Source organism: Lepidochelys olivacea (genome assembly GCF_965140295.1).
Source record: "Lepidochelys olivacea isolate rLepOli2 genome assembly, chromosome: 4".
Taxonomy (NCBI): Eukaryota; Metazoa; Chordata; order Testudines; family Cheloniidae; genus Lepidochelys; species Lepidochelys olivacea.
Genome location: NC_140414.1, coordinates 62,601,982 through 62,621,586, shown reverse-complemented (window position 1 = coordinate 62,621,586; position 19,605 = coordinate 62,601,982). Strand labels below are relative to the sequence as shown.

The window sequence follows — 19,605 nt, the reverse complement described above, 5'->3', positions numbered from 1 at the left end:
GCAGCCACAGGCTGGGAAGTGAATGGTCAGATCCTCACATTCCAAACTAGTCACACTGAAATAAGGCAATCTGGGGCTGTTAGAAAGGTGATTTGATCTATCACCTCCAGAGAAAGGGAAGAGCCTAGAGGATGTAAAAGGAAGTTTAGTTTAATAGTTTTCTGTTCAGTAAGAACTCACTTATCAATAGACACAGCTGGGAAACCCTTATGTCTTTATAGATGTAGTTGTGAAATCCTCACTTCTGTATTGTTTTGTCATTATAGTTCCCACTTTGCTATTGTTTATTGGCGTGGTCTCTGTCTGGTTCTGTGATTGTTTCTGTCTGCTATATAATTAATTTTGCTGGGTGTAAACTAATTAAGGTGGTGGAATATAATTGGTTAAAAATCATGTTATAACATGATTAGGATTGGTTAGTTAAATTTCAAGGGGGGGGGGGGGGGAGAGGAATGGTAACCGGGACACAGGTAAGGCTCTGTGGTGTCAGAGCTGGGAAGGGGGACACTAAGGAAGGAAACTGGAATCATGCTTGCTGGAAGTTCACCCCAATGAACATCAAATTGTTTGCACCTTTGGACTTTGGGTATTGTTGCCCTCTGTTCATGCGAGAAGGATGAGGGAAGTAAGCGGGTAAAGGAATAAGCCCCCTAACACACCCTGCCACTGAATACCATATTTATAAATATGATATGCCTCAATCCTTTTTCTTTCTGCCTTCCAATTACTGAACTAAGTTTTGGTTTTCCAAATTAATTTCAGCATAGCACTGTGCAGATAGGAATTATGGTGCCCTACTCCCTTGCTCAGTGCATCCCTTTGGATTACACATCAGGACAAAATACCCATACAATCCAAGGATTCAAGATACTGTAGTAAATGGAAGCTTCCTGCCTCAGATTTTTTTTTTTTTAATTGTCCTTCCTCTGAGCCAATGCTAGACTCAGGGGAGCCAATTATAATTATGGAAACGAACTGCAAATGGCATAAACATTTCTCTTTAGATCTATTAAAGTGAGGGTACGATCACTGTGCATACAAGAGGTATCCTACTCTCCTGAAAAACACTGCTTCCCCCTAGCAGATATAAAAATAAACCATAAAAAAAAAGCCTTCTGCAGGAATTCATTAAATGTGTGCATCTTATACCCTTTGTGGCTAAATATAAGAAAATACAGATATGAATAGAAGAAGTAAGATGTGGGAGATGGAGGGAGAAACAGACTTTCCAGGGCTTAAACTGGACATTTAGTATTATTCAGTTTCAACCATGCTAAATGTACAAAACTGAATAATTCTGCAAGGAAAGAAAAGCAGGGAAATGGCTGAACTAGCAAAAGGACCACATAATATTTCAACGTCTTCTCTTATCTCCATTTTATCAGTGAAAGTAAAAACCCAGTATATCGCTTTTACATAATGCAAATGCTCCTCCTCTTCACTAGAATTACAAAAGTGAAGTGAAAGCACTAAAACACACTCTCTCCCCCACCCTCAGCAGCGTATCAAGAGAATCATCTGTGTTCTGTATTGGTACAAAGCTAGTCTCGGAGAGATATTTATTCCTTCCCCTCCTCCACAAAGGTGGTCTATATTTAAGGTTTCATTTCTTAAAATTTGCCACCACCACCACCACAAGTAGTTAAACTACTGGAATGTTAGTGCAGTCAGGGAACACAGCCTACACAAGAACTTCCGCCACTGCCACTTCTGGTGGAACCAAATCAACTGCTAATAATGCAGGGAAAAAAATTTCTTGGGCAGGCAAGGTCTATTGCATCATCAGGACATAAGACTACAGTGATGAAAAGCCTCTTATCAGGATGAAACAGTGTACAGTGGGCTAGAATAAATCTTTTTATGGAGAAGTGTAGGTTTCACTGCAAAGTCAAAGAAGCATGCATGTTGCAGACATATAAACAGTATGAAATAAGGAAATTTGTACTATCTGTCCACTGATCCTAAAAATGTTAAATACTCAAACTACTCACATCTTCCACTGTTACTGTCATAACAAGTACATTAATGTTTAACTATTTCTCAAGAAATTAGAGTACTTCAAAGCATTAAATAGATTCCCATAGCACAGACCCATTCTTATGTTGCGCATATTTGAAAGTAGAAAAGCATCAAACGTGACACGAGATATTAAATCAGAAGAATTGGTATCTAGTGTTGTTAGCGTGAGGCAAGTTTTGGAGCCCATAAAACCTACAGCTTGGATTCTGATAAGGATAAAGGACAATCACAGCTTTCTGATTAAAAGAAAATGAGAGTTAGTTTCTTGTTACGAGAGCTTTGAAAACAAACAGATGTCAACTGATTGCTAAACCTGAGACTCTTTCCTAAAAATCATTGGTCATTCCCTGTATCCAAAGCATGGGGACACACAAAACCCAGGACCAATGGTTAGTCTTTTGACTACTTTGGTGAGAGAGATGTCTGAGAAATACACAGCAGTGCTGTCCAGACTGCTACTAATGAAGCTAGGGCAGTTGCTAAGCCCCTACACCAGCTGAGACAGTGCCTCTACTGAGTAGCCAGCACAGCCTCCATCCACAAGGGGTACACAAGAACATAAGAACGGCCATATTGATCAGACCAAACATCCATCTAGCCCAATATCCTGTCTTCCGACACTGGCCAATGCCAGGTGTCCCAGAGGGAATGAACAGGTAATCAAGTGATCCATCCCCTGTCATCCATTCCCATATGCTGGCAAACAGAGGCTAGAGACACCATCTGGGTCCATCCTGGCTAATGGCCATTGATGGACCTATCCTCCATGAACTTATCTAGTTTTTTTTTTAACCTGTTATAGACTTGGCCTTCACAACATCCACTGGCAAGGAGTTCCACAGGTTGACTATGCATTGTGTGAAAAAATACTTCCTTTTATTTGTTTTAAACCTGCTGCCTATTAATTTCATTTGGTCACCCCTAGTTCTTGTGTTATGAGGAGGAGTAAATAACGCTTCCTTATTTACTTACTCCACACCAGTCATGATTTTATAGACCTCTGCCATAGCCCCCCTTAGTCATCTCTTTTCCAAGCTGAAAAGTCCCAGTCTTATTAATCTTTCCTAATATGGCAGCCATTCCATACCCCTAATCATTTATGTTGTCCTTTTCTGAACCTTTTCCAATTCCAATATATCTTTTTGAGATGGGGTGACCACATCTCCACACAGCATTCAAAAGGTGGACGTACCATGGATTTATATAGAAGCAATATGATATTTTCTGTCTTCTTATTTACCCCTTTCTTAATGATTCCCAACAGTTTCTTCGCTTTTTTCACTGCTGCTGCACATTGAGTGGATGTTTTCAGAGAACTATCCGCAATGACCATTTATTCCTACCCTTTGTTTCCTATCTTTTAACCAGTTACATCTCAGTACCACAAGAGGCAGCCTTGTGTACCGGTTACAGTGAACAGGAGTTGGTTCAATTTTGCAGGGGGAAGATGGGTATGAAACATTGTTTTGCAGGATCAGCCAAACATGCTCCATTCCGGCTCAGTGGCAATGAGTACACAAGACTGAAGAATTTGAAGAATTAAGTTTTCACACCATATGCCAGGTTAGAATGGCATTAATTGGCAAGCTCAGGGAGTAAGTTGGATGGCCTAGAAGGAAAGAGCTGCAAAAGGGCAAAGTCAGAAAAATGTTAGAGAAATATCACAGAAAGTGACAGATTACTCTGTGCATAAGGTCACAAAGAATGCATCAGTGTCACATCATCAGAAGACTTGCCAGAGTGACAGAGAATGGCAAAGAGCAAAGTAACATTTTAAAAAATAATCCAGCTCTGATTTTAAAACATTTTTCTAGAATCTATGGATTTCTCCACACTCATGGAAGTAAACAGAGAGTTAGGAGTAAAAACTGTAGATTCCCTGTGACCTGGTAGGGTATTATAAACATGTTCCACCCTGGCATAGGGCTTAATAAAGATGACAATTTGCATGTGTCAGAGACAGACAAATGCAGATTCCATATTAACCACTAAATCATGCTGAGAGAGCCCTGCAAATCATATCCATTTTATATCTGCAGACCATTTTTGCAGATCGGATGCAGATACAAATTTTGTATCTGTGCAGGGCTCTAATCATGCTGATTAATAGGGTGTTACAGACACAAGGCACACTGGGAAGTCTCTACCCCAGGATACCCAATGATGCATCAGTGTAAGGGAGTTTGGGTTATATTTGATCATCTCATCTGTAAAGCTGACCTCCAATATGCAGTTTAAATTTAGTATTTTGGAGCCTGAAACCCATAACTGGGAATTGATGAGACTCTCCTACATTCCAAGTAGCATTTCGTACTAGACCTACTCCAGTTCAGTGCAGAGAGAGAACTGATTAACCAATGGAATACATCTTGATCAAAGAAATATTTTTAATCACAATGCCTTCTAAACCGGATTCTCCCACCCTCACACTGAATGAAGACCAGTTGAGGTGGAAAACATAAAATTTGACATATTTTAAAATATTAGATTTATCTGATAAGCAAAATGAGTACACAGTTTCCTGAGTTTGAGATAACCCAGTAGAACGCAAATGGAATCACACAGGAGAGATGGCTGCAGCACTGTATGGGATGTATCATGCCCTGTAATGAAAAGTTAGTACAGTAGAACCTCAGAGTTATGAATACATTGGGAATGGAGGTCGTTTATAACTCTGAACAAAAAGTTATGGTTCTTCTTTCAAAAGTTTAAGACTTAACATTGACTTAATACAGTTTTAAAACTTTATTATGCAGAAGAAAAATGCTGCTTTTATCCATCTTAATTTAAATGAAACAAGCACAGAAACAGTTTTCTTACCTTGTCAAATCTTTTTAAATTTTCCCTTTTTTAATAGTTTATGTTTACCACAATACTGTACTATATTTGCTTTTTTCGGGGGGGGGGGGGGGGGGCTGGCGAGCAGGGGAGTCCTCTGCTGCTGCCTGATTTTGTACTTCTGGTTCCAAATGAGGTGTGTGGTTGACCAGTCAGTTTGTAACTCTGATGTTTGTAACTCTGAGGTGCTACTGTATGTTACTTTTATATTGCCTTTGCATCCCATAATAAGAATAAATTGCCTGGTTCTAACTTAGCCAAAATGTAGCTTTGTAATATACCTTTCATTTCAGCGACCAGCATACAACAAATCACAAGAAACTGTAATTCTCCATGGGCTTCTTCCCTCTAATGTTGAAGTAACAGAGCACCCAATATTTGGTCTTTTGGCCATTAATGCATGGATAATCCATAGTGACCCTTGTCTTCCATCACAGCTATATGTGCTTCAAATAAGGTTACAGCCACCACTTTATCATTATTATTGTACACATTCCTAGTGTGCACAAAGAACCATAGTGCATGAGCCAAGAAAGAATGTATTTCTTTTATGCTTTTTCTTCCAAGTGAAAACCTCAGGCAGTGCGTGCATTTGAAGGTAGATTCTTATTGCCTCATAACTTTGGATAATTCAAGCTAAACAATAAGCCAGGACTGCCTCGCTTGGATATTCCTCTAATGATGATTTCCTTGCAGGAAGCCGTTTTATTACTATGCATCTGAGATCCTCGCAAGGAGAGGCAGTATATAAAATCCAAGTTATTATTAACATTTACCCTGATGCTTTCTTTAGTGTATTTTACCAGCTTACCTGTCTGCAGCTTCTATGTCAAAACAGAAACGCCTGTCTATAGTATCCATATTTCTTTTGGTACAGAATGTAAGGAGGAAAATGTCCCCGTCACCCTATAAACAAAGAGATTTTTTTTATATGCTTGATGTAATAACAAAACTGAAATCCAAAGCTTCTGTAAGCCAAGTGATGAAACCTGAATATGATAAACCTATATTAAAGTAAAAGCAAAAGCTGGACTGAAACTGACATATGCAATGGAATTCAGTTATGGATGCCATTCAGGTCTTTAAAATCTAAACATGTTACTGCAGAAGCCTCAAAAACCAAGGCTATTTTATACATTTTATACATCTGCAGCAATACAGTGCGTCTTTTATTTGAAATTTTGTAGTTTAAATGAATAAAAACATTGTAAAAAAAAAAATCAGAACGTTGCACCCATTGCAACATCAATGCAGACATATTGTAAGAGAAACTTTCACTGTAACATTTTTTCCCAGACGTGGTAATATTCCAAATTCCACTTTAAAGGGCTACAATTAAAGTAGTTAGGACAAAAAAGGGACCTACAGTACCATGAAATTTGCGTTTTATAGCAGGTGTTATCTTCAAAATCCACTGTGTGTTCATAGCACATTTGCAAACTCATCCATACAGCATCCAAAAATCAAATACATGAAATAAACTGTGACTGATTTTCAATAAGCTGCTATATGAGGCACTCTCCTGTATCAGAACATGCAGCCATTAGTTTTGTGTGGTGGACAGTACGTTATGCATTTTAATTAATTTTAACATTTCTAGGTGCATGAAGCTTTGGTTTGAAAGAATAAATTACACTGTGTGGTTCAAGAAGGGGAGATCTTCAAAAAAGGACAAATGCCAGACAGAACAACAGGTCACATTTTTTGGCTTAGCTGCCTTGCTGGTGTCTCTTTAGAAACTTTGTAGTGCATGATTACATATTTCAATAGGTTAACTAAAATAGCCTATTACAGTCACAATAAGTTAGAGTGTAAATTTACAAAAGTGCCTACATGACTTAGGAGCTTAAGTGCTATAGACTTCCAAGAGCACTTAAGCTTCTAAGTCATGTAGGCACTTATGAAAAAAATTTTCCCAACACATTTAAAGAAATATGTTTTACTAAGAATGATGAAAAGATCCTCCTGTCTACCAAGCATGCATGGATATAATCTTCAATGGAGGTCCAACCCCTGAGGACTATTAAAACTAAACAGGGCAGGATGCTGCATTTGCAGGAAGATTGACTGGGAGATCTAAAACGCCTTTTTCATCTTCAAATTTATTATTTCTGTAACAAAAACATATTTCATTCATACTAATGCCATCACTGAATGCCAGGCCCTGAAAGATGCTGAGTGCCCTCAATTTCCAATCACTTCAATGAGAATTAAGGGTTTAGCATCCAACAGAGGACTGACCCCTGAATGTTCTAGATGCTATCAAGGAAAGCTTAAATTATTTTTCTGATTGTCCGTGCAAATTGCATTCCATTTTAAGAATTATCTAAAAGCCTCCTAACCTAACCTCTCCTCCCCACACCGCCAGCTCTCCTGTCTACGTGCCTTGGAAGAAAAATTTGGATGGAGAGTATAAGTGAGAAACCTAATGCAACTGTACTGTCTCAGTTCACACTTGGATATAATCAGACTAAAAACTTTAAATTCCCTTAGTGAAAACTACACATGAAAGGCACATTAGGTGTATTTTAGCTCTCATATGTTTTCTACTTTTCCAACACTAAGCAACTAAAACTTCTACGGAATCCTTATCTATTAAACCATTCCATTATTTTAGCTTAATATCATTAGAGGGCAAATTGTGAACTGCATGAAAAATATATTTGACATATCTTATCTAACATATCCTCTCATTTAGATACAGGGCATGAAGAAGTATAATGAAATGTACTTACAATTTTCCCTCCTGACCTGTGTTCAAATGGGATCATGGTGAACTTCTTTGTTTCCTTCCTATACATGCAGTAATGTTTTACCCAACTGGAGCCAAATGGGGCAGGCCCTTAAAGAAAAATCAAACCATTAACTATGTCTTATTATTTAAGATGTTTTGCTGCTCTTCCCATGTTACAAAAATCTACTTAACCTATCATTACATTCCTAAATGTATCAAGTTACAAAGTCGAGCAATATTGCTGTCAAATCATAATAAATGTTAGCCTGTGTTTAGTGATCTGTACTCTCCTGCATTATGTATTCTATTCTCACTGATATTTACAATCTAATGGAAAACAGCTCTTACTAGATGCATCTCCATCTTACCTCCTTCACTGCTAGACAAAAGCATTTTTGCCCATACAATTGCTTAGAATGAAATCAAGGAATTTCAGGGCACATTAGGTGTGCTCAGAAGCAATTAAGCAGTAAACTCATCATATAATCCTAGTTCTAAAACAAAATGCTGTCTGATACATCATTATATACAGGTAAATTCTGCTTATCCAACTACCTGGAAGTGAGGGTATCCAGAACTTTGGATAATCTGTTTTGAATAAGTGAATTTGAGTTCCAATATGAATTTCAGATTAAGAGATAAAAAAACAAAAACAAATTTTGAGTAACTTGAATTTGGCACATCTAGTTCCATAGATATTTTTCACTCTATCCAATGCAAGAAATGCCAGCAAGTCAAACACATACCACAGAATACTACAACATGGCTCATGCTCACCTGCATCTTTTAGAAGAGAAACTGGGCTCTGGTCTACACTATGAGTTTAGGTCGAATTTAGCAGTGTTAGATCGATTTAACCCTGCACTCGTCCACACGACAAAGCCATTTTTGTCGACTTAAAGGACTCTTAAAATCGATTTCTGTACTCCTCCCCAACGAGGGGATTAGCGCTGAAATCGACATCGCCGGGTCGAATTTGGGGTAGTGTGGATGCAATTCAACGGTATTGCCCTCTGGGAGCTATCCCAGAGTGCTCCACTGTGACCGCTCTGGACAGCACTTTCAACTCAGATGCATGAGCCAGGTACACAGGAAAAGCACCAAGAACTTTTGAATTTCATTTCCTGTTTGGTCAGCGTGGCGAGCTCATCAGCAGAGCTCATCAGCAGAGCTGGAACATAAAAAAACAAGCCCAGTTTGCTACTGCATCACTTCCCCCAGCAGAGAGCAACTGACAATGGAACCAGCAGGAACTGCCACTGCAGAAATTCCTGCCTTGTCAGTAGTAAGGAGCCTTTACTGCTGCAACCTGACTATTTGCTGGGACAGAAACTCAGGAAGGCAAGAGTCCAGCCCAGCATATGATCTTAGCAAGGGAGCCAAGACCTCAGCATATCAGTGTGGTGAGTAAGCACAGCTTGGGAGAATCAGCCCTTCCTCCCACCCAATCTGATCCTGGTCAAACCCTAAATTTAGTGAGATCACATTCATATTCATAGCTTTTTTTGGTCCAGTCAGCCTTGAGACTATACTTTTATATTTCTTTACTGTTTCGGACCACAGAGTATTTTTTTAAATGCGGATCAGGATGTTTTTAATAAATTTGGTTATTCTGATATTGTGAAGTAGCTGGGTACCACATTTATCTACTATAGGCACTTCATTATTATTGAACACATGTAGCAGAAATGCCTAAAGGACAGTCAATTAAATTCGGGTGCAGTCCAGGGAGACTACATCCAAGCACGTAATGTTCCAAACTGATTTGAGCAGAAGTGTAAGCTGGTCATGTTGTTTGCCCAGATATGCCGTCTACATAGACTACACACCTATAGTAAAGAGGAGACCAGGTGGGGGAAAAAAGTGCTGCCCCCAGATTCCTAGTCAGCTGCCAATCCAGCACTCAGCTGGATACAGTCTGGGCAGCACTAGCTCTCCAAGATTCCTGAACTCCCACAAATACCCCTAAACCTTTTCACATGATTTTGGGTTTGATATAAAAGAATCGATGTGCCTTAATAGTTTCTATAGTTTAGCTGACAATGCTTACACTGAAACAAAAATAAATCTACACATTTGGGATCTACGGATGGGGGAAAGGCATTTAAAAAATTAAAATACACAAACTTATTTGAGAATTATTTTTAAGGCAAACTAGGAAAAGAAAGTTAACAAGGACCCAAAACAGTGTTTTCTTAGAGAATGGAGTCATCGGGATGATTCCTCACTATTGGTGAGTTTAAAACACTTTTTCAGGACGAGCATGTAATAGAGTCAGAAGTATGAAGCAATGACTCTGAATCCTTTCAAGGAGTATGTAGAATCTTCAATACCTGAGACACTCACTTTATACATGCCCTCATTTGCATCGTACAAGATGTTCCTCTGATTATGCAATTAATCACCATTATTAACGCATTGAGAGAGTACCAGCCTCAGGTTAGATAAAACTCAACATTAAGAGTGTGCATATTTTTAAAACTTTAAATCAGATTTTTTAAAATGATTAGACTTGTTTAAAAGCCAACATTTGAATTCACAGCCATTTGTCCAGGATTAAGATCACTACAACTTATTAGTAATTTAAGTACACTGAAAGTTGGATTGTGTGTACTGGAATGCATTAATAGGATGTTCTTTGAATAACATCTGTGTATCAGCACAACAGGATTCATGATATTTGCTGTCCAACATCCAGCCTACTTTATTAAACAATAAGAACACAGCTAGAGAATGAAAGCACATAGCTGAACTATGGAATAAGAGCTGCAATCCTCAAATTTAACTGGCCTGATTTCAGAGGTACTGAGCACTGACTAGTCTCATTAAATTTCCATGAGAGTCAATACTGCTCAGCACTTCTGAAATTCGGGTCAAATGCCTACCCCTCAAAAATTGAGGGGGAAAATGCTTCCATTTGGCAGCACTTCCTCAAAGATGAATTCTTGCTATTTGGAATGATAGCTTGAACCTTCAAACAGGATTCTCTCTAAATTTATTGCCCATCCAAAAGCCAGGGAGAGGAACGCTGGGTTGGATTGTTGGTCCTACCCCCATTCTATGACAGTAGGTAGATGCAGGGGAGGGAAAACATCTGGAGAGTCATCATGAACCAGAACTGTCTTGGCCACCAAGAAGGTATTAAGACTACTGTCACCTTGCCCATCTTTATCTTCCTGAGCACAACACGTGGTAGGAGGAGAATGGGAGGGAAGGCATACATCAATGGGCCTGACCATTGTGTTAGGAAGGCATCCCCTCTGACGCAGCAGCAAGCTGTTCTGAGAGCAGTAAGCTGAGCACACTTCTTGTTTGACTGAGTGCCAAAGTAGTCCCAAGATGATATTATTCCCCATTGACAAAATATCTGCTGGACCGCTGACACATGAGCACCGATTTGTATTCTTTGTGAAAATTCCTGCTAAGATTGTCTGCTAGGGAGTTCATTATGCCCAGGAGTAGCTCTGCAGAAAGGGTGATCTATGTTGGATATACCAATTCCAGAGTCATACTGCCTCCCAACATAGTGGGTTGGACCTTGCTCCCTCCTGTTTGTTTATATAATAAACAGTGGTCATATTGTCTGACCTGAGTAGAAAAGAATTGTTTGCATGCTTGGCATACTGATTGTGGATCAAGGAGGTTGATGTAGCACATGGACTCTTCTGGAGTCTGGGAACTTTGAGCAACTTGGTCATCCAGGTGCCCTCCCCAGCCTAGAAGAGACTCGTCCATGATGAAGGTATACAGGAAACCCACACAAACATTGTGGCTCTTCTCCCACCAGGTAAGATATGCCCAGATGTAGGGAGGAAGTGAGACTCTCTTATCCAAGGAGTCTTGGGGTTTGGAAAGCCTGGTGAAGGGGGTCACACGTGCATAATGCCATGTGTCCTCTGAGGACCACGCAGGATTGGACTGTCATTTGACTACTGAGTCAAGTTGGATGTTAAGGTCTTTCATCACAAGAATCTATCCTGTGGTAAGTAGGCCCCGGCCGCAACTGTATCCAGGACTGTTCCTATAAATGTTATAGACATTGTGGGTATTAAAATGGACTTTCCTGAGTTTATTTGTACAAGAATTGGCAAAGGGTCAAGGAGGTTGGGGAGTACTATCTGCACTTCCTATACAATCATCCCTTAAACACAAAAAAGAAGCTTACTGAAGTGGAAGATTGGACAAATGACCACGGAGGAGTATAAAAATATTGCTCGAGCATGCAGCAGTGAAATCAGGAAGGCCAAATCACACCTAGAGTTGCAGCTAGCAAGAGATGTTAAGAGTAACAAGAAGGGTTTCTTCAGGTATGTTAGCAACAACAAGAAAGTCAAGGAAAGTGTGGGCCCCTCACTGAATGAAGGAGGCAACTTAGTGACAGACGATATGGAAAAAGCTAATGTACTCAATGCTTTTTTTGCCTCTGTCATCACGAACAAGGTCAGCTCCAAGACTACTGCACTGGGCACAAGAGCATGGGGAGGAGGTGACCAGCCCTCTGTGGAGAAAGAAGTGGTTCGGGACTATTTAGAAAAGCTGGACAAGGACAAGTCCATGGGGCCAGATGCACTGCATCCGAGAGTGCTAAAGGAGTTAGCAGATGTGATTGCAGAGCCATTGGCCATTGTCTTTAAAAACTCATGGCGATCAGGTGAGGTCCTGGACGACTGGAAAAAGGCTAATGTAGTGCCCATCTTTAAAAAAGGGAAGGAGGAGGACCGGGGAACTACAGGCCAGTCAGCCTCACCTTAGTCCCTGGAAAAATCATGGAGCAGGTCCTCAAGGAATCAGTTCTGAAGCACTTAGAGGAGAGGAAAGTGTTTAGGAATACTCAGCATGGATTCACCAAGGGCAAGTCATGCCTGACTAATCTAATTGCCTTCTATGATGAGATAACTGGCTCTGTGGACATGTTATTCCTTGGCTTTAGCAAAGCTTTTCTCCCACAGCACTCTTGCCAGCAAGTTAAAGTAGTATGGGCTGGATGGATGGACTATAAGGTGGATAGAAAGCTGGCTAGATCATGGGGCTCAACAGGTAGTGATCAATGGCTCCAGGTCTAGTTGGCAGCCGGTATCAAGCTGAGTGCCCCAAGGGCTGGTCCTGGGGCCAGTTTTGTTCAATATCTTCATTAATGAGCTGGAGGATGGCGCAGACTGCACCCTCAGCAAGTTTGCAGATGACACTAAACTGGGAGGAGAGCTAGATACGCTGGAGGGTAGGGATAGGATACAGAGGGCCCTAGACAAATTAGAGGATTGTGCCAAAAGAAATCTGATGAGGTTCAACAAGGACATGTGCAAAGTCCTGCACTTAGGACGGAAGAATCCCATGCACTGCTACAGACTAGGGACCGAATGGCTAGGCAGCAGTTCTGCAGAAAAGGACCTCGGGGTTACAGTGGACGAGAAGCTGGATATGAGTCAACAGTGTGCCCTTGTTGCCAAGAAGGCTAACAGCATTTTGGGCTGTATAAGTAGGGGCATTGCCAGCAGATCGAGGGACATGATCGTTCTCCTCTATTCAACATTGGTGAGGCCTCATCTGGAGTACTGTGTCCAGTTTTGGGCCCCACACTACAAGAAGGATGTGGGAAAATGTCCAGCGGAGGGCAACAAAAATGATTGGGGGTCTGGAACACATGACTTATGAGGAGAGGCTGAGGGAACTGGGATTGTTTAGTCTGCGGAAGAGAAGAATGAGGGGGGATTTGATAGCTGCTTTCAACTACCTGAAAGGGGGTTCCAAAGAGGATGGATCTAGACTGTTCTCAGTGGTAGCTGATGACAGAACATGGAGCAATGGTCTCAAGTTGTAGTGGGGGAGGTTTAGGTTGGATATTAGGAAAAACGTTTTCACTAGGAGGGTGGTGAAGCACTGGAATGGGTTACCTAGGGAGGTAGTGGAATCTCCTTCCTTTGAGGTTTTTAAGGTCAGGCTTGACAAAGCCCTGGCTGGGATGATTTAGTTGGCGATTGGTCCTGCTTTGAGCAGGGGGTTGGACTAGATGACCTCCTGAGGTCCCTTCCAACCCTGATATTCTATGATTCAAGAGCCAGTCATCCAGGCAGGGAAATATATGGTAGCACTGCTACTACAGACATGACCTTTGAGAAAACACTTGAAGCCATAGAAAGGCTGAAAAGGAGCTCCTTGTACTGGAATTGCTCTGAGCCCACCATAAAACGCAGGTTGCAGTGGGCAGATATCTATATGAAAATAAGCATCCTTAAATCAAGAACTGCAAACCAGTAGTCAATTTTTAGGGAGAGTATTATAGAGACTAAGGTGATCATCCTGACTTGAGTGGCGGATGAAGATGTTCAACTGCCTGAGATCCAGGATCCAGCTCCCAGTCATTTTGGGTATTAGAAAGTATTTGGAGTAAAAGCCCTTCCCCCATCTCAAGGAGGTACTGGCTCCATTGCCTCTACCTGGATCAGGGCTTCTTATCTCCTGCATGAGGATTCTCTTGTGAGACGGGTCTCTGAAAATGGACGGGGAAAGGTGTTTGGGGGAATGCAGACACAGGAATTCGATCAGGTAGCTGGCTAAGCTGATGTCCAAAACCCATTTGTCTGAAGTTAGGCATTGCCACATCAAAAAGAAATTGGCCTGGCAGCCACCAAAGAAGGTGAGGGAGACTGGATGAGCTGGGACTGGTTGACATCTCTCATACATCCCTGTAAAATGCCTTCTTGGTCGGCAGTTGGCTTTGGAGAGGAGATGGTGGTGCAGTGGGGTACCTGCCATGCTGTACTCTCTGGTGCTATCGTGGTGGTTCATAAGGCCTCTGTTGATAGAACGGCTACTGGGCTGGCTGATACCTATGTTGCGATGCCTTAGAGCATCTTCTGTGAGGTTTCAGGGTGTATATTCCCAAGGAGCTGAGTATGGCCCGGGAGTCTTTGAGTGAGTGAATGACTTGTCAGTCTTTTCATTGAAAAGGTCATTTCCACTGAAGGGAAGATCCTCCACTATTGGGGCTTTCCAAGGAAGTTACGGCAATGTCCAGAGCCAGGAGGCCTACTTCATGACACCGAGGTCACCATGAACTGAGGTGCCTGCATCCAGTGATGCCTAAAGGGATGACCTGGCTCCTAATATCCCTTTATCAGGGATATCCTGGAACTGGGACCTACATTCTGGTGATAACTGACTGCAAACTCTGACAAGTTAATAAAGTCGTACTTCCACATAACTGCCTGGTAGTTTGCAGTAAGGAACAGTAAGCTGGCAGATAAAATGTTCTCTCTTGACATCCTTGTCTAAAGGAGTAGGTCTTGGCTGTTGTAGTCTGTTCCACTTCGTTACCGCTTGTACCACCAGAGTTCAGGTTTGGGAGGAAGAGAATAAATATTTTACCGCCTTAGAGAGAAAAAAATATTTCTTTTCAGCCCTCTGGGGCGTAGAGGCACAGATGGCTAGTGTCTTCAGCAAGCTCCAAAATGGCCTCCATAGGGAGCATTACTTTGGAGGGAGCTCCTGACTAAAGAAAGTCCAGGAACTTGTGTGATGGGGGTCCTGAACTCCTTCAGCAGGAGGTGGAGGGTGTTAACAATCCTTCTTAGCAGCTCTTGGTATTGCAACCATCAGGTGGGGGGAGGGAAGCTGGCACCACTGCTTCAACTAGAAGAAATGAAGAAGCAATGGAAGGAATGCTTCAACTAGAAGGAATGAAGAAGCAGGCATGTGTGGATCTGGCAGTACAGGCTGTTCCAGTGGCTCCAAATCCTCTTATTCCTTCCTCTCCTGTGGCAGTTGGGAATCTTCTGCTGGAGATGATCTTTTGTGAGAACAATGCCCCTAGTGTTCAAATTCTGGACCTCTACGGTGTACAAGAAATAAAGCAGGGGGAGTCGTCAAGATTGTTAAACAGCATGCTTATCCAGACCACACTAGTAGAAAAGGGAATTAAGCTGTATGCAAAATAAAAATACCCGAGTAATGAATACCTGAGTTCTTGGAAAGCCAAGTGGAAAGCAGTCTTGGAGGGAATCCCAACACACAGTAGGGCCCCAGGCACTCCAGTAAGGCCAGTGGATGGGATCATACTGATAGTTCAGCAGACCCCATGGTGATTACCATGGATCCATGGTTGGTAGGTAAGGGTCCTGTGGAAGAGGAGGTCCTCAAAAGGCTCTGGGGGCCCTGTATGAACTGACATGCTGTGGACAAATCATCAATGGAACTGACAGCACTCATTCCTCCTCAGAGTAAGAGTTGTCAGACTCTAAGGGTGGAACCATTGATACTGGCTGCATTCAACCAGAGGTGTAACCAAGTGAATAGCATCCCCACTGTGTTGGAGTGTCATAGCCCTGCCAGTGCTCAAGACTGGCAAGTGACGCCTGGACAATGTTGTGATTGGACCATGAGGTTCAATCAGATTGGAGACTCTGGATGCGTGTAAATAGTCAGATCCTCAATAAGGGAATACCAAGGTCTGGCAGGAGAACTGACTGGAGTTTCTGGAATTGGATCCATCGTGTAGGTGTAGGTACAGTATTCTTAGCGTTGTGCAAAACCGATGGTGCTAAATGTCTAGGGATTAATGGGGGGGAAACCCCTGGTCCACACTCACTAAACTACAACTATATACTAATTAACTATGAAACTGTTGTCATAAATATAAAGGGAAGGGTAAACCCCTTTGAAATTCCTCCTGGCCAGGGGAAAGCTCCTCTCACCTGTAAAGGGTTAAGAAGCTAAAGGTAACCTCGCTGGCACCTGACCAAAATGATCAATGAGGAGACAAGATACTTTCAAAAGCTGGGAGAAGGGAGAGAAACAAAGGGTCTGTGTCTGTCTATATGCTGGTTTCTGCCGGGGATAGACCAGGAATGGAGTCTTAGAACTTTTAGTAAGTAATCTAGCTAGGTATGTGTTAGATTATGATTTCTTTAAATGGCTGAGAAAAGAATTGTGCTGAATAGAATAACTATTTCTGTCTGTGTATCTTTTTTGTAACTTAAGGTTTTGCCTAGAGGGGTTCTCTATGTTTTTGAATCTAATTACCCTGTAAGATATCTACCATCCTGATTTTACAGGGGGGGATTTCTTTATTTCTATTTACTTCTATTTTTATTAAAAGTCTTCTTGTAAGAAAACTGAATGCTTTTTCATTGTTCTCAGATCCAAGGGTTTGGGTCTGTGGTCACCTATGCAAATTGGTGAGGCTTTTTATCCAACATTTCCCAGGAAAGGGGGGGTGCAAGTGTTGGGAGGATTGTTCATTGTTCATGGTGATGTCAAGGTTCCTCCCCCACTCTGAACTCTAGGGTACAGATGTGGGGACCTGCATGAAAAACCTCCTAAGCTTATCTTTACCAGCTTAGGTCAAAACTTCCCCAAGGTACAAAATATTCCACCCGTTGTCCTTGGACTGGCCGCTACCACCACCAAACTAATACTGGTTACTGGGGAAGAGCTGTTTGGACGCGTCCTTTCCCCCAAAATACTTCCCAAAACCTTGCACCCCACTTCCTGGACAAGGTTTGGTAAAAAGCCTCACCAATTTGCCTAGGTGACTACAGACCCAGACCCTTGGATCTTAAGAACAATGAACAATCCTCCCAACACTTGCACCCCCCCTTTCCTGGGAAATGTTGGATAAAAAGCCTCACCAATTTGCATAGGTGACCACAGACCCAAACCCTTGGATCTGAGAACAATGAAAAAGCATTCAGTTTTTTACAAGAAGACTTTTAATAAAAAATAGAAGTAAATAGAAATAAAGAAATCCCCCCTGTAAAATCAGGATGGTAGATATCTTACAGGGTAATTAGATTCAAAAACATAGAGAACCCCTCTAGGCAAAACCTTAAGTTACAAAAAAGATACACAGACAGAAATAGTTATTCTATTCAGCACAATTCTTTTCTCAGCCATTTAAAGAAATCATAATCTAACACATACCTAGCTAGATTACTTACTAAAAGTTCTAAGACTCCATTCCTGGTCTATCCCCGGCAAAGACCCAGCATACAGACAGACACAGACCCTTTGTTTCTCTCCCTCCTCCCAGCTTTTGAAAGTATCTTGTCTCCTCATTGGTCATTTTGGTCAGGTGCCAGCGAGGTTACCTTTAGCTTCTTAACCCTTTACAGGTGAGAGGAGCTTTCCCCTGGCCAGGAGGGATTTCAAAGGGGTTTACCCTTCCCTTTATATTTATGACAACTGTTAACTAACAAAACTATTAAAACTATATACAATATTTTTTACAGGAAGTTGAGCCAAAGAAGCTACAACCTACTAACACAGGAGGTTCTGTCCTAGACCACACGTGGTGGAAAAAGAACCGAAGAGGTGATCGGTCCACATCGCCATGTCTGCCTACAGTTCACCCCACGAGGAGGCATGGTACATCAGCACAGACCAAGAGACATTGCTATTGAAGAATTTCCAGTACCAAACACATGAAATGCATGTTCACCCACAATGAATACCATAGGGTCCACCCTCAAAAAAGAACAAAACGTTTCCTATAAAAGGGCTTTACATTCAACAACAAAATATTTAGTGCACAGTACTGAGAGACAGTTGAAGACTCTATTCCCAGCTCTGCCACTGATTCACTATGTAACCTTGGCCAACTCACTGAGCCTTTCTGTGCCTCGCTGGAATACTAAGACAGGAATATTACAGCCTCCCTACCTCACTGGAGGTTTGCTTAATTGATACTTGTATAGTGCTTGGAGATCACTGTATGAAAGAATATTAAGTATGATATTAAATTTGTAAAGAGATGAGAACACTGAATTATAAATGCATTTTTCTTAAACTAAATGCTTTTTGAGTAGAAACTCTGTGTGTGCATGTGTGTTTGTCGAAGTACATATACAGGCATGTGTATAGCACTTAGAAGATTTTGGGCACTACTGGAATACAAATAATAAAATAAAAATGTATCTTACTTTTTTCCTGCACATAAAGGTAGCCTTCTATTGTAAACTGATTTGCTCTTTTATGTTCCTGAGGACTCTGCCTGATTTTGTTCATGAGCTCCTCCACCTCCGATCTTGTTCCTTCAAAACGATTTCTTGTCTAAATTGAAAAAAAAAGAAAAGAAAAAAGCTATTTAAAATAGAAAAATACTAGAAAAGCTACGTTCTGAAGCTTTGTGAGCAGCCTGCCTCAACCCTCCAGCATCAAGACACACACTCAAGGAGAGCAGACATCCTGGTCCAGAAGCAGGTTGCTGTAACCATCTGGAAACTGGCTATCCCTGACTGCTACTGGTCTGTTGCTAACCAATTTGGCTTTGGAAAGCTGAATGTGGATAAAGTGGTGGCAGAGGTTTCTGCGGCATTCCTGAAGTAAATCCCGCCTTTGAGAGAATGCGGTTTCCAAACTGTGCTGGGGCCATTGCTGGAATTCATGTGCCCATAGTTTTCTTGTCCTCCTAAAGGAGCATGTGAGTACGTAAACTAAAAAAGGTACTGCTCCATTGTTATGCAGGCCTTTGAAGACCATATCAACATGGGCTGCACTGGAAAGTTCATAATGCCAGGGTTTTCTGCCAATTGGGAGTCTACATTCAAAGACAGGCTGGGACACTAGTCCCATGAGATGACATTGCCATAAACGGAGTTACTCTCCCTACTATTATTCTAGGGGACCCCACATAACCAATTTTGTCTTGGTTTATGAAAGCATACCCTGATCTCAGAGGCGCCGGCAAAATAAGGTTAAATTACACTTTAGAAGGTGCAGAATGGTGGCTGAATGTGGTGTGGCAGATAGAAACCCCACTGGCACTGTCTAGAGACCCATTTGGATTCCAATGTCATCAATGCTGTTTGCATTACTGTGGCTTGCTGTGCTCTTCACAATCTTTGGGAAGCAAAAAGATGAGACATTTCTCCAGAATGGACACATGACAGTGACAGACTGCTGAGCCAGTACCTCAGCCACAAAATGCAGCTACCACAGTTGCAGCAGGATGCACCCAGGCAACAGAAATTAGAGATGCTCTGTGCTCTCACATCATGGACTAATGGAAGATGGAAAAT

General features: G+C 41.6%; 1 protein-coding gene across 2 annotated transcripts in view; it reads right to left on the bottom strand.

The window, feature by feature from the left end:
* ARHGAP10 (Rho GTPase activating protein 10) overlaps positions 1–19,605 on the bottom strand; it is a 242,359-nt gene that overhangs the window by 107,163 nt on the left and 115,591 nt on the right. For both annotated transcript variants that reach the window (XM_084625524.1, XM_084625525.1), the window contains 3 exons: positions 18,508–18,637; positions 7,593–7,699; positions 5,669–5,763 (listed from right to left, as the gene is read on the bottom strand). In XM_084625524.1, the coding sequence (XP_084481650.1) occupies positions 5,669–5,763; positions 7,593–7,699; positions 18,508–18,637 (332 nt within the window). The remainder of the gene's footprint in view (positions 1–5,668; positions 5,764–7,592; positions 7,700–18,507; positions 18,638–19,605) is intronic.